The sequence below is a fragment of the Camelus ferus genome, chromosome 2 (assembly GCF_009834535.1).
Source record: "Camelus ferus isolate YT-003-E chromosome 2, BCGSAC_Cfer_1.0, whole genome shotgun sequence".
Lineage (NCBI taxonomy): Eukaryota > Metazoa > Chordata > Mammalia > Artiodactyla > Camelidae > Camelus > Camelus ferus.
Genome location: NC_045697.1, coordinates 47,528,764 through 47,550,768, shown reverse-complemented (window position 1 = coordinate 47,550,768; position 22,005 = coordinate 47,528,764). Strand labels below are relative to the sequence as shown.

The 22,005-nt window shown below is 39.4% G+C and overlaps 1 protein-coding gene across 3 annotated transcripts in view; it reads left to right on the top strand.

Moving 5' to 3' along the window:
- FRAS1 (Fraser extracellular matrix complex subunit 1) overlaps positions 1–22,005 on the top strand; it is a 408,901-nt gene that overhangs the window by 266,106 nt on the left and 120,790 nt on the right. For all 3 annotated transcript variants that reach the window (XR_004311717.1, XM_032457269.1, XM_006192889.3), the window contains exons 26-30: positions 1,359–1,499; positions 4,195–4,465; positions 7,866–7,950; positions 10,643–10,969; positions 19,740–19,893. Coding sequence is in view for 2 of the 3 variants with exons in the window: in XM_032457269.1 (XP_032313160.1) it covers positions 1,359–1,499; positions 4,195–4,465; positions 7,866–7,950; positions 10,643–10,969; positions 19,740–19,893 (978 nt within the window). In the remaining variant the exon portion in view is untranslated. The remainder of the gene's footprint in view (positions 1–1,358; positions 1,500–4,194; positions 4,466–7,865; positions 7,951–10,642; positions 10,970–19,739; positions 19,894–22,005) is intronic.

The window sequence follows — 22,005 nt, the reverse complement described above, 5'->3', positions numbered from 1 at the left end:
AATGCCGGCCAGTAATTCTCTTGCACAAATCAATACTGTCCCTAGAAGTCTATATGGAAATAAAGCCAATATTTCATGGGATGCAAAACTTACGTTGAACTAAGGTGAGGGATCCATTAAGAGAGATCAGCCCTACTGATACAGGGCCAGGGTGTTCAGTGCATCCACTAAATTACCAGTGACCCTGATACCGCGTTATGTCCTTGAGGTGTCGGATTTCTGGGGGCAGTTTAGTGAGACGTGTTGAGCTTTATTATGAAACTAAAGTTAAACCCAAAGTCTTAATCTCCTTGTCCACTGAGTTATTCTCAAGAGTTCCTTGTTTTATTCTCATCGTTTCTATCAAAACCTGGTACTGTGTGCCCCACTTTAAAGAATACCGGACATTTAATCATATGCCATTACCCAGGTGTGGCATTTTACGTTTCCCCAAATTTCCTTCATCTGCATTATCTCATTTAATATTCACAATGACTTGGTAAAATATGGCAAACACTACGAGTCCTGTTTCACAAGTGGAAAAAAAAAAAAAAAAAGAGGCAGAAGAGTATAACCAGGGCAACATAAAGTCAGGTACTGATCTCAAACTTTCTGATTCTAATTCAGGAACCAGAATAGTTTAAAGGGCGAATTCAGGGCCCGTTAAGCTATCCTGTGCCCCCTCTCTATAACAAAATCTCAACTGAGAAAGCAGAATAATTAGGCAGTAAACACTTGATTTGTAGAAGGTTGTTAACTTGATCCAAAGAAATTATCTATGGTCCTTTAAATAGCTTGCTCTCCTCGTGCATTTAAAATAATAATAATAAAAATAATCTCAGAATAGCAGTGATGGTAGGAGTACACTTGAGTCCTTTCTGTTGAGCCCAATACTGTTCTAGTCAATTTGTATCATTAATAGCTCACAGTCCAACCAGCAATCATTGGTATTAGGTGCTATTACTATCCCCATTTTTAAGATAAGAAATTGTACCGCAGACTGTTGAAAGAACTTGCCCAAATTCAACAGCCGGTAAGTGGTAGAAGAGGAACAGTACCCAGAAAGAGTTTATGCTCTTAATCACTATAAACTACCTCTCTGACAAGTCACTATGGTTAACTTTTTAAACAATCTGTTTCTGTGCAACATTTTCAGGTCATGGCGTGTAAAGCAAGGGTGCTCCTCCCTTCCCACTGTCCTTTCTAGGGTAGACCAGCTGTCTCTGAAGTTCTATGGGGAACTGTTGGAATTCTCTTCTGCTACAGCTGGGGACCCCATGCTGCTTGTGCTCTCACTTGTCATTTCTCTATCACCGGTAGCCCTCGCTGGGTGCCTGTGCCTTTGTCCTGCCTCATTTAGTGTGTCCTCTCTTCAACAGCCTGCCCTCGGGGGTGCTTGCAGTGCAGCCACAGAGACCGGTGTCACCTGTGTGACCAGGGGTTCTTTCTGAAGAGCGGCCTTTGTGTTGCCAACTGTGTTCCTGGCTTTTCTGCCCACTCCTCTAATGAAACATGTGCTGGTAAGTGCTTCTCCTCCAATGGTCCAGTGAATTCACCTGTAATTTCTCCAGGCAGAGGCTGAGTTTCCAGGTATAATTGACTCACATGATGCAAGATCAGGATTCCCATTCTGTGAATACGCCTGGTGCTGCTATGGAATAAGGAACTGTTTCTAGAACATGGAAAATTGGGAAAATTCAAATTCTACGATCTCTGAAAGAGAAAAAGAAGCAATGTGTGCTTTAAAAGTCACAACTATCGCATCAAAGATTTGGCATAAAATTTAGTTATATTCCTGAATTACAGTCATGTTATAGAAAATTATATATATTCTTACAGATATAACATTATATTTATATAAACATACAGAGCTAATCATGCCAAGGTACAGTGGTTCATCCTTTGTGCACACACTCGAGATTAATGGTAAATAATTAATGAATAGAGAGTAGCCTACCCCATTAGGTCCTCACATTTAAACTGAATGGATTTCAAGCCACTCTGTTTGCCATTAAGAATTAGGTAAGATGTTAAGGAATGGAGCTAGTCTTCTCTGGACCCTTTACCTTAAACAACAAAGAAAAGCAAATTTAAATGCAGGCTTAATTTTGAAGCCAAAACTTGTATAGGTGAATGAAGATTGGGAGTTATATTATAGCCGAGCATTCCTTGGCTTTTGGGTGTCCTTCATCAATAACACGGATCATGTTTTATCACCTGCAGTCACTCGTATTTTTCATCTCTCTATTTCTGACCTTTAATGATACTAAGATTTCCCATGGGGAAAAAAAAAATCTTTGGCTTATTTCATTGGGATCCTCCTGGAAAGCCCGAGTACTGAGAGTCAACTTACTCCTCTTGGGACATAATAAAAGTCAACTTGCAAGAATGAATTTGAGTTTCATTAGTGTAATCTTACATTAGAAGTAGTTGGCCTGCAACTTGGCATCCTTGAACTGCCCTGTCTGACCTACTTGTAAAAGGAAGTGCTACCAATTAAAGTTCAGGCAAACCAACTTGCAGGAGACAAGATGAATTCCACATCAAGGTCAGAAATCCTGATTCATCCATCAGATGCTTCCTATGGACAGAGATGGTAAAATTTTAAAACAGGTTGTAAATATTTCACATGAAGTCTGAATATAAACCACTGATAATCCTACTTCATTGTAGATTAACTGGGGCTGTCCCTGCAAATGGCACCAGACACTTGTCTCTTGGTGGGTCTGATGGTCAGATATGACAGGTGTATTAGGATAGGACTGTGGTTCTCAGAGGTGGCAGCCCTTTAGGATTACCTGGGGAGCTTGCAAAATCACCAAGGCTCATCCCGGAACATTTAAGTTGGAATCTGGTGGTGGAGCCTAAGTATCAGTATTGTTTTAGAAGATCCCTATGTGATTCCTTATTGTTACTCTTTCTGAGATACAATCCACATACCATAGAATTCACCCTTGAAATTATACAGTGGGTTTTTAGTATATCCACAGCGTTGTGAAACTATTATCATTATCTAATTCCAGGTCATTTTAATCACCCTAAAAAGAAATCCAGTAACCATTAGTAGTCTCTCCCCACTGCCCCGTTGTCTTAGCCCCTGGCAACCCCTGACCTACTCTCTGTCTCTATGGATTTTCCTCCTCTAGATATTTCACATAAATGATATCATTCATTTTATGTCTGGCTGCTTTCACTTGGCACAGTATTTCCAAGGTTCCTTCATGTTAGAGCACGTATCAGTACATCATTTCTCTCTATGGTTGAATAATATTCCATTGTATGGATGTACCACATTTTGTTTATTCATCAATTGATGGACATTTTGATTGTTTCCACTTTTGGATATTATGAATAACACTGCTGTGAACGTTTGTGTACAAGTTTTTGTGTGGACAGATGGTTTAATACTCTTGAGTATATACCTAGGAGTAGAATTGCTGGATCATATGATAGCTCTGTGTTTAATTGCTTGAGGAACTACTAGCCTGTCTCCCAAGCAGCCGCACCACTTTACATTCCCACCAGCAGTATATGAGATTTCTAGTTTCTCCACCCCCTCGGGAACATGTTTTATTGTTCCTCCTAGTGGGTATTAAATGATACCATCTTGTGGTTTTGATTCGAATTTCCCTGATAGACTGATGATATTTGAACACCTTTTCATGTGCTTATTGTCCTCTTGTATATCTTCTTTGGAGACATGCCTATTCAGATTCTTTGCCTGTTTAAAATTAGGTTATTTATCATTTAATGAGTTGTAAGAATTCTTGTTATTTTCTGGATACAAGAGGGGGACAAGTCCTTTTTCAGATATGTAATTTGCAAATATTTTCTCCTATTCTGTGGATTGTCTTTTCACTTTCTTGCTGGAAGCATAGAGGTTTTTAATATTAATGATGTCCAATATATCCATTTTTTCTTTTGTCACTTGTGCTTTTGGTGTCAGATCTGAGAAAGCATTGCCTAATTCAAGATCACAAAGATTTTCTTCTGTATTTTCTTCTAGAAGTTTTATAGATTAACGTTGAGACCTTATGTTATTCTCATGTGCATCCAGGGTGAGAACCACTAGATCAGAAGGAGGCTAATGGTATACAGTAGCCTAGAGTTTCATCTTTGTAGCTCAGAATGAACATTACAGGTCTGTTTCTTTAAAAAATAATAACCTAACTAGTGACTGTACCAAGTCTGACCTTTGATTTGTGTGATTTCCAGGCAAAATACACACTCCTAGTCTTCATGTGAATGGTTCCCTCACCCTTGCCATTGGTTCAATGAAACCACTGGATTTTTTCCTCCTGAATGTCCAAGACAAGGATGGCAGGGTCGAAGACCTCCTGTTCCATGTGGTCAGCACTCCCACCAGTGGTCAGCTCGTGCTCTCAAGGAATGGAAAAGAGGTTCAGCTCGACAAGGCTGCTCACTTTAGCTGGAAAGATGTGAAGGAGAAAAAAGTGCGTTTTGTGCACAGCAAAGAAAAACCCAGGTGACGCGGTGCTCTGTTGTTTTCTTCCTGCCTTCTTTCCGTCAGTGCTCTGCGCAGCCCCCCACTCCTCCCCCATCTCAGCAGCTCTCCCTTCTCTCCTGGGGAAGATCAATACTCTACCAATGCCAAATACTTTCAGCTGCCTGTCGTCGTTTCACTGTAACTGCTCAGAGAGAGTGCTTCTGTTAGAGGCATTTTCATTATATCACATAATTATGGGTAATTCTTTGATGTGACAGGGAAGTTCCTAGTACAGTTACCCAGTTTTTTGGCCCAGGAGAAACAAAATCACTTATACACCCAGATGTGCTGCTGCTTCTTCAGCACTGGGGTACTATACAGGGAGGAGGGAGTAGTTGGAGGATGGAGCGTGTGCTTTTCAAGATGTTGTATGGTTCCTAGAATTTCAGAGTTAAAAGGAAACTAAGAGTCATCGTTAACTTTTTATTATCCGCTTTGTGGGACTAATTGTTAATTTTTAAGCCTGATCCAGTTTTCCTCTGATGCCGAGCACACTTCTGGCTGTCCTCCCCACCTCAGCTGACACAGGCTTTAAGAATGCAATTGTATGTTAACACTAACTCAAGCAAACATAGCCGAGTAATTAGCAGAGCAGATCTACTAAACAGAAATCAGAGAATGCACCCCAAGGATTAGCCTCTTGGATTATCCTTCACGCTGCTCTGCATCATTAGTGCAGATTATTCAGAGTAGACTATATATGTAAACAAGGAATTGAAACCCAGGGAACAATGATAAAGAACAGTGAATATTTTCAACTATCACCACTGAACTTGAGATTTTTTTAAATGTTCAAGGTTTGGGCTAGGAGATAGGTAGGGGGGAATTAGATTGCACTTTCCGTATTGCATTTCAGAGCCAGTGATGCCAGAAATCTCAAAACCTCCCATCTTATGGGAATAAGAACAACTAACATTTACTGAGTGCTAACTATGACCCAGGTTTTTCAGCAGCTTATGTGAATTTATTTATTTATGTTCCGACTCTACAGATAGGGAAACAGAGGCCTTGAGTGAATCAATAAGTAATCTTGCCCAAGCCTCACAGCCAAGCGTGAGCATAGAGCTGACACTCCAACCAAGGCTCTCTGATTCCACACCCCATGGCTTCAGCCACCATGATTTCTGCCTCCTCAATAGTACTAGGAATAATGGGCATGCATCCATCCTCCAGGGGCAAAAGATGACTGTGTAGGAAAGTATTGCTGTAGAGATGGAGCTTCAAACTCTGGTGTCTGATGCCATAGAATCACTCTTCAGGTTTGTGCTCCATCCCCTTCATTCATTTTGCCTCAAGTGTTGTTCTTAAGTATTGGCATCACACAGCTCTGTACCTGTAGTCATTTGTCTCGGAATCACTTATGAAAAGTGCATAAAGCATGTAAAGCTCCACAGACAACCAAAGTTAACCCTCTTATCTGTTTAACTTCTTTAATCTCTCATCACCTGGCTTTTTTGCAGAGTCAACTTTATACTCCTAAATGGGCAAATGCCACCTATTTTGCAGGGACTTCTTTCAGTACTCTTTTTATTTTTTAGTGCCCATTTTAACATTGGATTTTTCTTATCTAAAATGTTTTTGAAAAGAAAGAATGAGAGGAATAGTAAAACAAGGTTAATAGAAACTCATGGAAAGAGGAAATTATGTCTCTGAATTATACAGAAACAAAAGGGGCAGCTTGCCACATGGGTTTGTGGTTGTTTTTCCCTGTGAAAACATCCACCATGGTTCTTTAGGATTGGCTTCCTTTGGGTTGGAGTGCCCCCGGGGAGTGCCAGACGACTTGGAAATACAGTCGTGGTGGCCGAGATGAGCTGGCGTTGCTGAGAGACTGGAACCTCAGTGCCAACAAAAATCGTTTTTCCCCTGTCGGTTGGGAGTAACAACCCCTCTTTCTTCATTCTGCTGCTTCCGTCACCTGCATTCTCTTGAAGTATGGAGGTAGCAGTGGAGAGGGGCAGGATTTAAATGGGACAGAAAATGAAAGAGACAGTGAAATGAGAGGGAAGACAAGAATTCCTTTTTTAAAAAATCAGGTTTACTGAGGTATAATTTGCATTCAATATAGTTCCCCATTTTAAAGTATACTGTTCTACGAGTGTTAACAAATATATAAGGTCTTGTGGTCTTGGGACTGCAACAATTTCGTCACCACCCCTCCAAAGTCATTTTTACAGGACCCCCTACCCCCATCCCTGGCAATCACTGACCTGTTGTTTACCCTTATTGGTTTGTCCTTTCTGAAATGTCATGTGAATGGGCCATATGGTATATAATCTTTTGTTTCTGGCTTTTGCCGTGATGCTTTTGAGATCATCCACATTCTTTCATGTATCAGTAATTAGTTCCATGAATGCCCTTTAAAGAAGCTTATCGTCCCTGTAGTAGACCAGAATTCAAAACCTTCCATAATGCATTAATCACACATCTTACCGGCCTGAAGTGAGTTCTGAGCTTGCTTTGGCTTTGAAGGTGGGCACCTCCTACCTTCCCAGGAGGAGTTGGGGCTCTGAAGCTGCTGGAACAACACTTTTATAGGAAGCAAAAACCACAGCAGAGTGAGCCTTATTTTGTTCTATTAATTAGGACTCTTTAGTTGCAAGTAATGGAAGTCAACTTGAACCAGATTAAGGCTTGTTTATAACATGGCCGGTATAGCTCCGATCTCAAACCCATCAAGGGCACCTGGGTTTCCAGAGCAAGCCCGGAAGTTAGAAAAGGGAAAGGAAAGTGGGATTCAATTCTTCCTCTCGTCTCTGTCTCTTTGCTTATTGACATGATAGACTGTGGTTCCCCATAGTCAAATGGGGTCGTTTCCAAATTTCCAGGGAATAATCAGCCATTCTCCCCTTGTCCAGTCCACATCAAATGTGTATGTGTGTGGCCGGAGGGAGAGGGGGCTACAGAGTCATATAATACAAACATTGCCAACATTGTTAATCGGGGCCATTCACATGAATTGGGCAGGGGTTGGGAAGAGGATTCGCAGGGAAGAGGGAATCACTGAGGACTAGTCAGAAACTATGAAAGATTCCTTTTCATTCTCCAACTTAAGCATTAGCCTTCAATATATTACTAACCTGTCTTGGCCCGACAACTGATTTTTCAACCTATTCCATATTCTATTTAGAAAAATAGAAAGCCAAAAGTTTACATAATTGTTATGTTATAATAAGATCAAAGAATACACAGTAGCATCATCTGCATCTCACTGTGTTCATCTTTATGTGGTCACTTCTATGTACAGTATTATGTTGCTGTAGTGGTTTGAGCCAAATTCCTATGTGCACATAGCCTGAAAATATTTTTAATCCTTGTCTTTCCAAAGACCACGTTAATGATGGTATTTTCTCATTCCTTTCTTGGGGACTTCTTTCAGGAAAGGTTACTTTTCCCTGAAAATTAGTGACCAGCAGTTCTTCTCGGAGCCACAGCTGATCCACATACAAGCATTTTCAACACAGGTAAGGAAATGCCACATGATTAATAATGTCTCACGCCTACTCATTCTCACGCACAAATCGAGATTTTCAGTAGTTTTAGCAGAAATGTTTGAGCTAAATTAACCTTGTCTCGGTGTCCTCAGGAAATGCCACTAGAATAATTTTTAGTACTTGTGGGTAATAGCAGCAACAACAGTTACTTACACACCTCAAATACTCTTCTTGTGCTTCTTATTCAGTCCTCGTGCCAGCCCTATGAGGCGTTATGATCCCCAATTCACAGATGAGGAGACTAAGTCACAGGAGGTAAAGGAACGTGTCTATGGTGACAGAGCTCAGAGAGCCGAGGTCGTGCCCAGCAAATCGGTGTCTCTGGTTACAGAGTCTTCATTCTTTACTTTACTACACTGAATCTGATACCAGCCCTTCAGAATATTTTGAAGCTGTGCCAGTTGTTGAGACTTTCCTATTTTTAGGTAAATAAGTATATTTTGTCTAAATATTTCTCTCTCAGGGATATAGAATTAAGTCCGCCTACTTTTGCCCATTGATCATGTAGTAGGACTGCATTTAACTCAGTGTGCAGTAGTTAGAGGATCTTTAAGGATCCACTTAAACAAAGTGCACTGTGGTCATCTGCCAAACACAAGTCTGAGGAAATCAGGGTAGATGCTCTAAAACTCAGTGTGATGGCTCGTTTGTTCTCATCACTTATCTCTGTCAGGTTGTACTTATGTGTCCTGAATACATACAGTAGTGGATGCTCTGAGTGCCTGGGCTAGAGGGATTGAACAGCTGAAATGAGCAAAGAGGAGGAAGATCAATGTATCATTAAGTTGTGAACAACAAGAGAGTGGGGTATCAGCGTGGGAGAACCAAGACTACCTAAGTATTAGATGTCAGTAGTGCATTAATTAGTCATGATTCAGGGAAGGATATGAGATCATTGTTTTTAAAGCTGATATTTTTATATTTTTGGTTCCCAAATGAAAAGACCACACACCAAGGATAACATAGACTTGAACCAGAAGTGACTGCCAAATGGTATTCACAGTCAAGCTCAGCAAGTCTCAATTCAGGGATGACTGAAGTTGAGGAATGATCAAAAATTGATCCTAAATTAATTTGACCTCAGGGTTAGGCAAAGAGTATGAATTTTATTTTAATTAAAGCTAAAACATGTGATCTCTGTAAATATGGGTCAGAGGGCCACCAAGTCTCAGGATTTACTGGCTTAGATGTTTCTCAGTACTTAGCCTCTGAAGTTTTGTTTTGTTCTTTTTGTTTGTGCTAATATAGTTACACTAATTAAATGAATAAAAGACTCAGGCTAGGTTTTGAGAAGCAACTTCTGAGATGATAAGTTGCCATGGTTCCCAGATTTTTGTTTGTTTGCTTTCCCCAAATAAATGGAATAGATGGTGAGGGCACATTTTTATTTTACTTATTATATGAGAAACTTTTATCATTGTAGCATTTTTTAAAATGGAATTTTAGAAATGAATTTTAGCTTATTTTTGTTCCTTTACAGTTCTGTGCTATTTCAATATGGTTTGAAGTCTCCCTAAGATTTCCTCATGTGAGCTAAGTTGATGTTTTCCACTTACGGATTTTGACATCACCTCTTTAAGAATCCAAGGGGTTATTCATTCCCACGTACAGAATCCCAGCTTTTGAATTCTCACTTGGGAATCCTGGGGAGTAGCTATCTTTTCATTTCCTATTATGTGATTATTATAAAGATGCATTAGTTAGACATTACTTTAATAGATATTGAAATTTCCAGGAGGCCGGGGGGTGGGGAGTATTTTTAAAAGAAAGCCATTTGGATTAAAGAAGGCAGTGTGCTGAGAAAAGTCCTAGATGGTTTAACTTCAAACGATATAAAAAACTAAGATAATATTTTGTTTGGCTTCTCACCTCGATTTTTTTGGAGGGGTGAGTTTTTTTTTTTTTTTTTTCCTGTTGTGGTTCATTAACTTTTATCTTTATGAAAGAACATTTTATCTGCTTACTGAAGTTGCTGGAGGAAAACCTGATAATCCTAAGGAAAACATATTAAAATTTGCCACATGAATTAACCAGGTGGCTGCCTTACCCAGACCATGATCTTATCAGGCTTCATACTCTGAGTTGGGGTGGGCCGCTTCCTGATATGGATGAGACAGCTTGAGGGGAATGACTGGGAAGGACCGGAAAGAGCGTGAGTGGAGACCGTGTCGGTGTCTCACCCCGAGTCCGCGTGCTGCAGCGTAGCCTGGAGTGAAGTGCTCGACTCCCAGCGCAGATGCCAAAGCTCTGGACCTCTCATTAGTCTCCCTTGGCTGCAGACCGATGAGTTCCTTGACACTGAGGTGATCTCAGTTACCATGCAGGGGATGTAGTGTAAATCAAGACGGCAGAGACTTCAGAGATTCAGAAGCAAGCAGCTCCCCTTGATTGTCCCTGATCAATACCACGGTCTGGATGTGGCTTAAGAAACCTCCAGAACCCGAGGTGTAAAGCAACCTCCTTTGCAGTGATTCCTGTGACTGACTACACCTGTGGTAAGTGCTCTGACTATGCAAGAGTTTGGCACTTCACTGGAGCACGTAGAGTTCCTTAAAAAGCACAGAAATATCAATCAGCTTGCACACACCTGGCATCTGGCTCACTGGATTGTCCAGTCTTTTCCTGCTAGTGGCTTCCCTTCTCCTTCCCTTCAACTCCACAGGCCCCTTATGTGCTGAGAAATGAGGCCCTCCACATTAGCAGAGGAGAGAGGGGAACCATCACCACCCAGCTGCTTGACATCCGAGATGACGACAACCCACAGGACGTGGTGGTCCAAGTGCTGGATCCTCCAGTCCATGGCCAGTTGCTCCAAACCCTTCAGTCCCCTGCAGCCCCAATCTATCAGTTCCAGCTGGATGAGCTCTCCAGGGGCCTTCTCCTTTATGCCCACGATGGCTCGGATAGCCCTTCTGATGTCGCAGTCTTGCAGGCCAGTGACGGACACTCCTTCCAAAACATACTGTTCCACATGAAGACTGTGCCCAAGGTAGGTGTCATTCCTAGAGCTACAATGTGCTTGCACCTACATGTGAAGTTTTGTTGATGATACTGTTTTGCAATATTCATAAATTTGAGATATGGGTAGTTATTTATTTATTCAAATATTTATTAAGCACCTATTATGGAGATACTTAGGACATGCAAAGATTAATAGAACACATCACCAAAACTCAGGGGGCAGTGTATATTTTGTTAGGAGCACCTTTGATTTGAAAGTCCTGTGCCCATGTTCTCTGCAGAAGGGAAACTTTTGAACCTCTATGTTGCTGCCATAAAATTCCTCTTTGTCCATTGATTTTTTTTGTCTCCTGCCTGAGCATGATTATAGGAATCGAGTGCACCCCCGTTCCTGTCTGCTCTTTTAAAATAGCTCATGTGATGTGAGGCTTGCAGCCAGGTTATTATAATGAATCAAAAAGGATGCATTCACGCCATTCTGTTACCCCAGCTGAAGGAGGATGAGGGAACTCTTTGAGTAATCATAAGAATCCCTGGCCCAGTAAAGAGCCATAGTTCTCAGCCCGAGTCATCACCTCCATACATATGTTTTCGCTAGACCCATGAGTACCTATCTTATTATTTACTTAATATTTATCTTTGAATCCAGTTACTTTTTTACTGTGACCTCTTCCTAATAAATAATACCTATGAAATCATGGGCTTAATGTAGAATTGTACTTTTTTCCATAGTATTAAAATTTATGTACAACCATTTAGTAAAATTTCATCCACATACAACATGAGATGTTTTGGGATGTAATAGGATGGCTATCACTTTTTGGGAAATTCTGGGCTGGCCCATGCTGGATCAAAGGGACCTATTGAAAAACACTTTCAAAGTCATTTATTACTGAATGATGTTTCACGAAGCTCTTTTCTCTGTAATAGCAAGAATGACTCTTTCCTGTGATGGCAGAGTGGGAGACTTAACAATTTTTTTTGAACTTTTCATTCCAAATATCAGTACCTACTGAAATGTCATTGATGATTAGCTAGAGAGATTGATTTGCTGAGGACAGCTTAGAAATCACTTGTCACCTTCCCACCAAAGATCACTCAGAATTTGCGAAGGTCAATAGCTGAATCTAATATGATCTGCTAGGTGGTTTCTCAGGCTCTTGTCTCATTATTTTCAGCTGCTGAAAACAGTGATGGTGGCCTGAGATAGATGGGAGGGAGTAAGTGAAGGCTGATTATGAGATGGAGCTGGCAGAGAGCCACCTTGTAGCTGATCCTAATTATCACCCTGCCACAATCACCCTGGGAGATGAGGTTTAGTTCTGAAGAAATGAAGTCTAGACCAGACACAGAAAGTTTTCTTTTCTTCCTTCTTGGTTTCTTTCCAAAGATTGTTACAGGATTTCAGTGTAGCGCTAGCAGTCGCCCTTCGTATCATGGTTTCATCTCCATGTTTGAAGCTCATTGCCTTGTATGGCACAGCCAGCTTGGGTGGTTGTGCGCCAAAGTTGAAGGACATTTCTAGGATTTTAGCTGCTTCAGCTACCAAAACAAAGAAAAGTCCATTTTTAATTTACAAATAAGGCACAAGCACAGAACTTGAGAATTCTTTTAGTGAATTCCCTCAACTGGGGAGTCGTGTTGGTATTTACACTGTCTGTCCCCCCTCCTTCCCCTTTCCATCCCTCCATCTCCTATAGTCCTGTGCTTACCTGTTCATCAGGTGAACTAATGGCTTCTAAGCCAATGAATCAGGATAATGAAACCAGTTACCAGAGCCCCAGTAGCCATTAGGATGTACTCATTACAAACTTCACACTCTAATCCTGATAATACTTTACAGATACATACTATATTTTCTCTTAGGAATTCAGAGTACTTTTCTCAATTTATCTATTTACTCATCTTTCCAATATCTTGGTGAAGAAGGTTGGAATACAGGCCATATAACCTTATTGCTTCTAAGGGATATTTTATGATATATTGGTGGAAAATGTTTTTGTTTGTTTGTTCTGCTTGTAACCTTTATTGGGCACTAATGCTTGACATGAATTATTCCTTTTGATCTTCACGATCATCCTAGGACGTTTGTGCGATTATTATCTCTAATCTTCCAAAAGAGGAAACAGAAATAAAGCAGGTTTCCAAACATTTAAAGAGGCTTAAAAATGTTTATTTTTCATAAAGGTATTTAGCGATGGAGCTGTGATTTCAAATCAAGTGTGTTTAGGCCCCTCACACTTAGCCTTGCAGTTTTTTCATTCCAGCTCATTTTTTTCCCCCAATATTTTGGTCATATATATTCTTATCCCCTAATGGACAGAATGGAGACAGTAATTTGGTCATTTTCTCAGTGTCCTATCCACACAGCCTGGGCCCCAAGCCTCTTGGGATCTTCCCTGTGGACTCACCACATCTTGTTACAGGTGAAGCTATTTATAGTGTCTACTGGAGCCCAAGAAAAAAAATTGCCTCAACTGTTAATGGCTTCCAGTAGATATAGAGTCAGACATGATTGATTTTGTTCCCATAGCCATTTCTGAAGGTGGGCATCCAAGTCCTTACCTTGAGGCTACCTGTGTATTAAATTTGGAGAGAGGACAGTTACCGACTGATGTCTACTTGGTGGCTTAAATGGAATGGCCAAGCAGTTTAGGTCTAATTTCTAGTAAATGGATGTACAAATTAATCTCAGTGTAGTTCAACATAAAACTTAACCTGGTAAGATTGATGGAAAGGGAGGGAGGGCTAGAAAAAGGAAGCTTTGTGAGGACAGGAACTATTTCAGTATTACTCTCTCGAGCCACGCACATTGTAGAAGTTGAGTACATTTTTGTTGGAAGGACAGATAGATGGTTGGATGCAGCAACTTGAGTTAGGCTGGTGCCTATGTTCCTGTCTTTGAATTGATCTCTTGCATCAGATAAAAAGTCTTCAGGGCACCTCTGCTGACTGAGGGGGCCCCTCTGAGACTGAGGGTGGGGGCTGTCGGTTCCAGTCTTATTTATCAAGTTCTGCATCACTTCCTCCCAGATTTATGTTTTTATCCTTGCCTTGGCAGTGAGTAAACTTGACTGCCACCTCCAGGCTTATACTGAATCACCGAGGAGAAAATAGACCCAGGACTGATGTTGAAACATGTTCTGTTGGGGGGAGGAGGCAAAAGAATTCAAAAAGATTAAAAGGTAATAAAGAATGCTCTGCTGAATAGCTGTCATTAATTGGGTGGATTACCAAACCGAAGCCTGCTAGAGATATGATTCTAAAGCAATTCAGGATCTAATAAGGGCTAAAATGTGGGCAGGGAGAAGCCATGCTTATTTGTGGGTTTCTCCACTGCTGGGTTTTCAAGGAATTACCTTCTTTTTCATTAATTAAAGCCTCTCTGGAAATCATGCCTCTTTTTCCACTTTGGCAATAAATCTGATGATCTTTCTGACCTCATTTGTTGTTGTTTGAGCAGTTATTTTCTGCAACTGGCTAATGCTTTGATGTTAAAAGCCCCCAAGTGTCGTGCTATGAACCGGACGGAAAATTCTATTGCTGAGAGTTCTCTCTGGCTGTTTGACCTTGGTAAGGGCTGAGTGCTGCTAAAAGCCCTATTGTGCTTTCCCTCAGTTTTCTTAAAACCTGTCATGGTTTTAAACCCATGGATTGTGTTACAGGGACACAGTTTGATTAAAAGGATGTTTGTGAGAGTTATAAATATCAATGGCATAAAAATGTTTATTTTTCTGAATAAGAGTCTGCCTATCTCATAAATAAATCCTCACCACGTATCAGGGTTTCACCATTTTGGGCTTGCTTAGCTTGTTCAATTTAATGTCTTGTAAGGTACATTGCTCAGAGTATAGACTCAAGAAGTGTTCATTGGTTACAAAATATTTGTTTGCTCATTTATAAAGCAGTTGAAATCTACATGGAGAGAAGTTTCTGTATTCTTCACCCAAAGCTGCAAAGTTTCTGAGGCATATGCACACATTGACAAACACAAGAACAGTCCAATTATCTTTCCATTGTTCTTCATTTTGGCAAATAGCATCTATGTCTCACCTTATATGTGCCACTGAACATAATCCTTCCCTAAAATCCACAATATCCTACAAGATCCAACTTTAAAAGCTATGGTATAAATGAACCATTGCAAATTACTTTTTTCAGAATAAATAAAATGTGAGGGTTACTGTTATATTCGATTATAGTCATTTTCTGTTGAATAAATTTTAATTTTTTTTAATCTTGAATATTTTGGTTTGGGGTTTGGGGACCCCATCATGTTTGAGCTCACATTTATGTCCCAGTCTTTAACTGGGGAGGCAGAGAAGTTTTCATTTTGTTTGTGGGATTTTTCCTTCAAATGGCAGAGGCGTGGGCTCTTACTTATGGTTTACGACATTAATGTTTTTACTTGCAATACAGTGTACAATGGTTAAACTTTATTACCAGCATTTCTGTATGCCTATTGTTCTATGAAATTAATTAGAAGAACTATTTAATTTAAAGCACTGTTTTAATTATGTCCCTATAATCCCTTGTTGGAATTTCACTGCCTTCTAATGTGGACCCTGAAGGATATATAAAACATCACTAGGCAGAAGATTCTTCAACTGAAATTATGGCTAATTTCTTGAGCTTACAGGGATATATGCACCATTGTGCAGAAAAAAGCTACAAGCACACTTCGTTTTATTGTGCTTTGCAGATACTGAGTTTTTTACACATTGAAGTTTTGTGGTAACCCTGCATCAAGCAGGTCTATCAGTGCCATTTTTCCAACAGCATTTGCTCACTTTGTGTCTCAGTGTCACATTTTGGTAATTTGGTCACAATGTTTCAGAATTTTTTATTATTATTATATTTGGTATGGTGATCAGTGATCTTTGATGTTACTATTGAAAAAAGGTTATAACTTGCTGAAGGCCCAGATGATGGTTAGTAGTTTTTGCAATAAATTTTGATTAAGGTATGTATATATTTTAGACATAATGCTCTTACACACTTAATAGACTGCAGTATAGTGTAAACGTACAAATTTTATATGCACTGGGAAACCAAAAGAAATTTATGTGGCTTGCTTTATTGCAGTATTGCTTTATTGCAGTGGTCTGTATCTAAACCCACAATATCTCCAAAGTGTGCTTGTATAAGGAGATAAAGAAATTGCAAAATGTCAGAACCACCGGGGAAATTATGTTAAAATTTGTTTTGGATGCATTAGCTATAGAAATGATGGTGTACAGACTTCTAGTTACCCCTTCTCAAATCTTCCCTGGACCATCTCCCAAAAGAAAGCAACTGACAAAACCATCTTCATCATAATGAGCAGGAAGAATTAATACTTCTTTTCCTTGGACAGTTGTCTTTCTTCTTAAGTACTGTAAACAAATAATTCAGAAACAGAGGTATGTATATTATAAATGTAGATATTCTAAAAGGCCTGTCTGTGGAGTTTGGTAGAACCACTCTAGACCCGTTGCTATCTCTGTCCTGGGTGATGCTTCTCACGCCTTAGCGTGACTCCACATCTCCCAGGGATCTTGTTAAAACACAAGTAGGAATGCATCAAACTAACTGCTGTGCAGCAAAGGAAACCATAAACAAAATGAAAAGGCAACCTACAGAATGGGAGAAAATATTTGAAACCCTATATCTGATAAGGGTTTAATATCTAAAATACATAAGGAACTCAATTCAATAGCAAAAAAATAAAAATAAAAAATGACCTAAGGGCCTGCATAGACATATCTCAAAAGAAGACATACAAATGGCCAACAGGTACATGAAAATGTGCTTAACATCACTAATAATCTGGGGAAGGCAAGTCAAAACCACAGTGAGATATCAGCTCACATCTGTTAGAGTGGCTGTTCTCAAAAAGACAAAAGATAACAAGTGTTGGTGAGGGTGTGGAGAAAAGAAAACTTTTGTACACTGTTGGTGGGAATGCAAATTGGTGCAGCCACTATGGAAAACTCTATGGACATTCCTCAAAAAATTAAAAATAGAGCTATCATATGATCCAGCAATCTTACTTCTGAGTATCTATCCAAAGGAAATGAAATCAATGTCTCAAAGAGATATCTGCATTTCCATGTTTATTGCAGCATCTTTCACAATGGCCAAGCTATGAAAACAAACTAAGTCCATCAATGGATGAATGGATAAAAGAAAATTTGGCTGTATATACAATGGAATATTATTCAGCCTTAAAAAAGAAGGAAGTCCTGCCATTTGTGACTGCATAGATGAGCCTGTAAAATAAGCTATACAGAAGGAAAAATACTGTATGATCTCACTTATATCTGTAATCTGAAGAAGTCGAACTCATAAAGGCAGAGTAGAATGATGGTTGCTAGAGGCTGGGGTGTGGGGGAAACTGAAAGGTGTTGGTCAAAGGGTACGAAGATTCAGTTATGAGATGCATAATTCTGAAGATCTAAAGTATAGCATGGTGACTATACTTAATAATACTGTCTTTTATACTTGCTAACAGAGTTGATCTTAAGTATTTTCACTACACACACGAAAACTATGTGAGGTGGTGGAGGCTTAATTAGCTTGATTGTGGTAATCATTTCACAATTTATACATATATTAAAGCATTACATATACCTTAAATATATACAACTTTTATTTGGCAAGTATACTTTAATAAAGCTAGTGAAAAAAATTAAAATGCAGATTCTAATGCACAGGGTCTCATTCAGAAGGACTGGGTTGGGGTCTAGGAGTCTGAACTTCTAATAAGCCTTTCTGGTCTCTGAACGTTGACTTGCAAGACGTCCTGTCTCCTAAAAATTGACGCTCACATAGGAATTACAGAGAATTATATTGATAAAGTCAAGTCAAGATAAAAATGTAGTAGGAGAGACATCTGGGGACATGCATTCAGGTCAGTGGGCTCAGTTGCTTGGGATATGAAAAAACCACATTGCCTTTGTCCAAGAATGTGGTCGTTGGTGTATGACTGATCTCTATAACGTAATCGAACTTGACGAGGCTGCTGCTATTAGAAAGATTTCTTGCAATTAAGATATCTGGGTGCAAGTTTATTATGATACATAAAAACTCTGCTGGAGTTACTAGGGCCCTTTTCCCCAGAATTCTGGTAGGTAACATGCAAAGTTCTTGGCACACTTTGATGTTTTTGTAAATAACATGTTGTAATCAATTGTGAAGGGAGAAAATTCTGTGGGGTTTTTCCCCTGAGCACCAATCACAATAAAAGGTGCCTTTGCTGCTGTTCTCCTAGGCACTGCCTTGGGTTCTTGGTGACTGTGGTGGGAAGAGCTGGGACTGCCTCCTGAGAGACGCAAACACTCTCATGTCAAGTGACAGCACAGGAGTATTTGTCGTCTTCTGTTCTGAATATTCCCCTCCTGGGAGTGCTGTTTGCTCTGTTCTGTTTATTGGCATATTTGAAAGTAATAGCAGTAATTTAGAAAAACATCCCTTCTGAAATGCCCTATTTCGAAATATCAGATTTACTGATTTTGAAAGTATGAAAACTGAAAACTGAACACGGGGAGCCTCACTAATCTCATTCCATGGAAAATGTCAGTTAAGAGGCTTTGGAAGAGGTATGCACCTTGCACATCAGGAACGGCAGCACTTTTTAATGACATTAACATTAGCAGTTAGAGTGGTTGCCTTCTCAGGAGTGCTAAACAGGTGATTTCTTCCAGTCAGCTATTCCCAACTGTGGTTTTTCAGGGTTTCCCTTTCAATCAGACATCAAGGCCCGTCAGTTTGGCCTCTGTAGAGTTTCTGGAATTATTCATTCCACTGCAATCACCATCTTCTCTCACCTGAGCCATTACCAGAACTTGTTACGTGGTTTCTGCAGCTCCAGTTTCATCCCAGCTCTAGTCCCTCCCATCTCTTGCTGCTGGTGGCTCTCTAAAACCCAGACCTTAGCATCCCATTTCTTCCCCTGAAGATTCGTGTTGACCTTGCAGTGCCTACAAGCTAAATCGAGAATTTTAGCACAGCTTCTGCCTTCTACTAGCCAACATTAAGAGAGAGTCACTTTTCATTCACCCCCCTCCCCAGCCCCCCAGACTGTACTTGCGCAGACACTTGGATATTTTATTAAGCACACAATGCCTTGTCTCATGTCTTTGCTTAGGCTGGGCCCTCTTCCTCGAGTCTGTTTCACTTGTCCATTTAGAAAGCCCAGTTTTTTAATCATTCAAGAATTAAATGATATGTCCATAGGAAAGCCTTCCAGAGCATTCCTTCCCCAAAGAGGAAATCTCCTTTTTCCTTCATTCTCCCCCAGCGCCCTGCTCAGACATCGTATAGAGCATCACTTGTGATGCATCCTAACTATTTATGTGTCTGTCTCTCTTCCTCATTAGACTGTAGTTTCTGAAACTGAGGTCCTATTTCAGCCAACCTTCTATATCTTAAACCTCTAGCAAAAAAGCTGGTTTATAATGGTGCTTAATGAATAGTTTTTGAACATAGGTGGATGGAGAGGATGGAAGGACAGGTCAATGGACAAATGAAAGAAAGAATTGGAGAGACTTAGTCTTCCTGAATGATATGAGTTATTTGCTCATGATAAATTAGGAAAAAAGCAAGGTATATACATATGTACATATATACAGACACATGAATTTATCTACACATAATACACACACATATATTCATAGGGTGACTCTAAAGCTATGAATCTCTCTTATTAGACAATCTTTAGCAGCAATAGGACCTAATAACTTATGTTTTTTAAGGATTGGTATTTTCTTATTTTGCTTGGACCTAATAAGAGTGTAATTCTGTACCCTTTATTCTAGAATGATGGAGGTCTTCGGCTTGTGGCTAATTCAATGGTGTGGGTTCCGGAAGGGGGGATGCTGCAGATTACCAACAGAATCTTACAGGCTGAAGCTCCAGGTGCCAGTGCCTCAGAAATCATCTACAAAATTACACAGGACCACCCCCAATTTGGTAACTCTTTTTTCTTAACCATTTCATCATTGCATTCAGCAGTCTTGGACATGCTTTTGTTCAATGCCACACAGCAAAGTTTGTGTTTCCAATGAACTTGACTTTCTAATACCCCACAAATCCCCTTTAAAGGAAAAATAATCAAAATAGCTATCACACAATATACATATTATGTACTAGGTAGAATGCTAAGTAATGTAAATGTAGTATATTTAAACCTGAAATATAAGTTTTAAAACAGCTTCATTTTACAGAGCAAGTAACTTGCTAAAAATCACCTCGCTAATAATATGTCAGTTTAATTTCAAAGCTCAGGCTCTCAAACTCCACTTTGTGTCCCTCTCAGAACATCACCAGACTTCTTGATGAGGCTTTCCTTTTTAAAAAATTTTAAAAGTTAAAAATTAAAACTTTACATGAAAACATTTCTTAAGATCTCCATTGTTACTTCTACTTCCAGCAAGATAGTAGAGTATGATAACCTATCATCATCACCTAGAAGTGATGGATAAAAGAGATTAAGAATTATAGGGCATTCATAGCTGACCTCCCAAGAATAGAGAGAAATCTCCAAGTGCCAGAAACAAACAAGGAATGAAAGCCAGTCTGGGCATGAGCTGATAGCATAGCTTCCCTGAGAGGGGTGGTATGTATCTCAGTAACCTTGGGGCTTGGGATTTAATGCCTGTGCAGAGGCAGAAAGTTGGAATTAAGACCCTGCATGAAACCAGGACTCTGAAAAGACTTAACCTTCCATTAGAGGGACAGAATGGAAAACAAGAACTCACCATCACAGAGAGAGATGGCAAAGAATCCTACCTGTGTTTCCAGGGCTCAGAGTAAAAACGTCTGCACAGAATTCAGAACTTCGGGCCTGTTTCTCCTGTAGATCCAAGGTTAATTACGCTGTGCGCATTATCTGAGAAACCCAAAGCAGAGGCATCAATATGAAAATTAACCTCAGACCAGTGATACTGCTTGAAGAAACTAGTAGTAACTGCTATAGAATTTCTACCCACAACTCCAGACCATACAAGATTCTCACAGATAAACCCACTGAAGACTAATTTAGAATTCAAAATTACAGAACATAAGAACAGAAAACCTATAGTACTGTAACCAAGACAAACAAGAAGATTAAAACCCCAAGGATTTCAAATAAAGGAACAACCTTACAAAAAGTACAAAATAACCATATTTAAAATGATTGAAAGACACAAAAGGAGGAGTTGAAAATGTATGGAAATAACAAAATGCTATAAAAATAAAAAAGACAAGCAGGTAGATTTTTAAAAAGAAATGAATAGATCACCTGAAAATGAAAATTACATTCATTGAAAGTAAAGACTTGGCACATTTTTAGAGAAATAAATAATGTTTTTCCTCAGGGTTATCAGAGTTTTAAAATCAGATATATTTTCTGTGATGAGTAAAAAGTTAATTTCTGTACTATTTAAGAATAATTCCAGGGCCCACAAAGACATTGAAAAGCATCATCTAATCAATCATTGATAGAATTATAAAACAGTCAGTCTACCTGGGTGTCATTTATGATAGTTGTGTAACCTTAAAGAAGGCAAGTGGACCTCCCTTGAGCCATAGGTTTCCTCGAAAGATGAAGCTAGATCATTTTTAAACTTATCTTAAAAGAATTTTAGGCTTACTGAAAAATTGCAAAAATATTATGAAAAGCTCTTGAATATCCTTTATCCAGCTTCCCCCAGTGTTAATATCTTACATAACCATCAAATAATTATCAAACCCAGGAAATTAGCATCGATACCATGTTATTAGTTATTCACAGACCTTATTCAGCTTCGCCGTATTTCACCCACTGATTTTAAGCTAGACAATGTTTTAAGTCCTTTTCAGCTCTAAAAATCTTTGACTCATTTGATGTATTAAATTTCTTATCTTGATTATTAAAGGCCAAAAAATTAAATTTCCTAAACACAGCCCATTATCCCAATATTCTATTTAATATAAGTATTAAGCCTTTCCTACTATAACTCTCTTAATTAACTTCTTCCTATGAACATAATCCTATTTCTGTGTGTTCAGAGCTCCCTACTGGTAATAATCAAATCGCATTACACTTAGGAACCATTCAAG